General features: G+C 39.4%; 1 protein-coding gene across 1 annotated transcript; it reads right to left on the bottom strand.

The window, feature by feature from the left end:
- LOC120265694 (WUSCHEL-related homeobox 11-like) lies at window positions 1–1,395 on the bottom strand. The gene is made up of 3 exons (XM_039273643.1): window positions 718–1,395; window positions 353–528; window positions 1–227 (listed from the first exon to the last, which is right to left on the bottom strand). The coding sequence occupies exons 1-3, from the start codon at window positions 1,304–1,306 to the stop codon at window positions 210–212; spliced, it is 783 nt and encodes a 260-aa protein (XP_039129577.1). The 5' UTR covers window positions 1,307–1,395; the 3' UTR covers window positions 1–209.

The following is a 1,395-nucleotide window of genomic DNA, read 5'->3' as shown; positions in this document are numbered from 1 at the left end:
TTGAAACATTGGAATTCCCATATTATATATATATATAAAATAAACTTAAAAATCCAGAGAATAAGCTCCTTGAGGCTTATGATCAAGCAGAGGAGAGTACAACATATATATTTTTACTGGCAGAATATAACTAAAGTTGTATAATCTTATGCTGGTGCTCTGAAGATTATCTTATGCTTTCCTTCAATTGAAACTTGGAACTTATGATGCTAAGTAGTCCTTGAAACCTGAAACCAATTGAACAAGCACCAAAAATTCATACAAATTATAAGTTCCACATGTTTAATTAATGAACTAAATGATATGGTGAGATAGTATATATATATATATATATATATATATATATAGTTACCAGATAGTAGCTTTCACCCATCTGTAAACCTTGGTAGACAACTCCATAATCATTGACAGGAACTAACTCCCCTGAGGAGTGCACAAGCATGACATCTTGGCCAAACATGGCTCTCAAATCAATTGGTCCTCTTGGCACCTCTGAAGGCATTCCATTGATGAAAACAGTTATTGGACCTGCATATTCATGAAAATTAGTTGAGAATTAAGCATGTGATAACATCCTATACTGCAGCATATCACTGTGAAGCATAGATTTGGGTATGATCTCAACAACCATGCTTCATATATATATATATATACAAATATATTTATATTGTATGTTTGAACAACAAAGTAATTAATTAAAGACATGCTAGTAATTACCAGATTGATAGTGCAATTGGGAGACATCAGAAGGGTAGAACATGGGATTCTGGTTGCCATCCATGAAGCCCATCTGACGAGAGATAGAGAAAAGATCATCGGCACCGTCATCGCCGATAAGGCTAGAAGAAGAAGTAGTGGTGGTTGAAGAGCAAGGCAAGAAAGCTCCACCAGATGAGCTTGAAGAAGAAGTACTAGAGCGACTAGATGAAGCTGATTCATGATACATGGGTGAGCCAGTAGATGTGGCTCTTGGAAGGCCTGCTGTTCTTGGGTCAGCAGCAGCAGCAGCAGCAAGACCAGCTTGGATCTGGCGTTGGCGACGGCGAGACCTTGAACGACGGTTCTGGAACCAATAGAAGACATTGGCATCACCGACAGCACCGAACTTCTCAAGAAGCTTACGGATCCTAACAGTCTCATCTTTTGGAGGATTAACCATGCCACTGTTGAAGATGGACTCAAGGATGAGGATTTGTTCAGGTTTGGGAGTCCATCTAGAGCGCACTGGTTCAGTTGGGATCCTGTCTTGCTGATTGGAACCATGGCTGCTTGAGTTGCTGCTGTGTTCTTGGGAGTGACTATCCATGGCTGGCTAACAAGAATTAATAACAAGACTTAAAAGTCAAAAGAAAAGGGATAAAGGGAATAGCACAAGGAACTAGTGAAGAAGGAATG

The sequence above is a fragment of the Dioscorea cayenensis genome, chromosome 7 (assembly GCF_009730915.1).
Source record: "Dioscorea cayenensis subsp. rotundata cultivar TDr96_F1 chromosome 7, TDr96_F1_v2_PseudoChromosome.rev07_lg8_w22 25.fasta, whole genome shotgun sequence".
Classification (NCBI taxonomy): Eukaryota; Viridiplantae; Streptophyta; class Magnoliopsida; order Dioscoreales; family Dioscoreaceae; genus Dioscorea; species Dioscorea cayenensis.
The sequence above is the reverse complement of the archived record's forward strand: the minus strand, read 5'-3'. Positions and strand labels throughout refer to the sequence as shown.

What these genes read in the sequence shown, in the direction of transcription:
- LOC120265694 (XM_039273643.1), bottom strand. Translation starts at nt 1,306, where the DNA reads ATGGATAGTCACTCCCAAGAACACAGCAGCAACTCAAGCAGCCATGGT. An exon ending in CCAATTGCACTATCAATCTG is followed by an intron (nt 529 to 717) that starts GTAATTACTAGC and finishes ATGAATATGCAG; the next exon opens with GTCCAATAACTGTTTTCATC.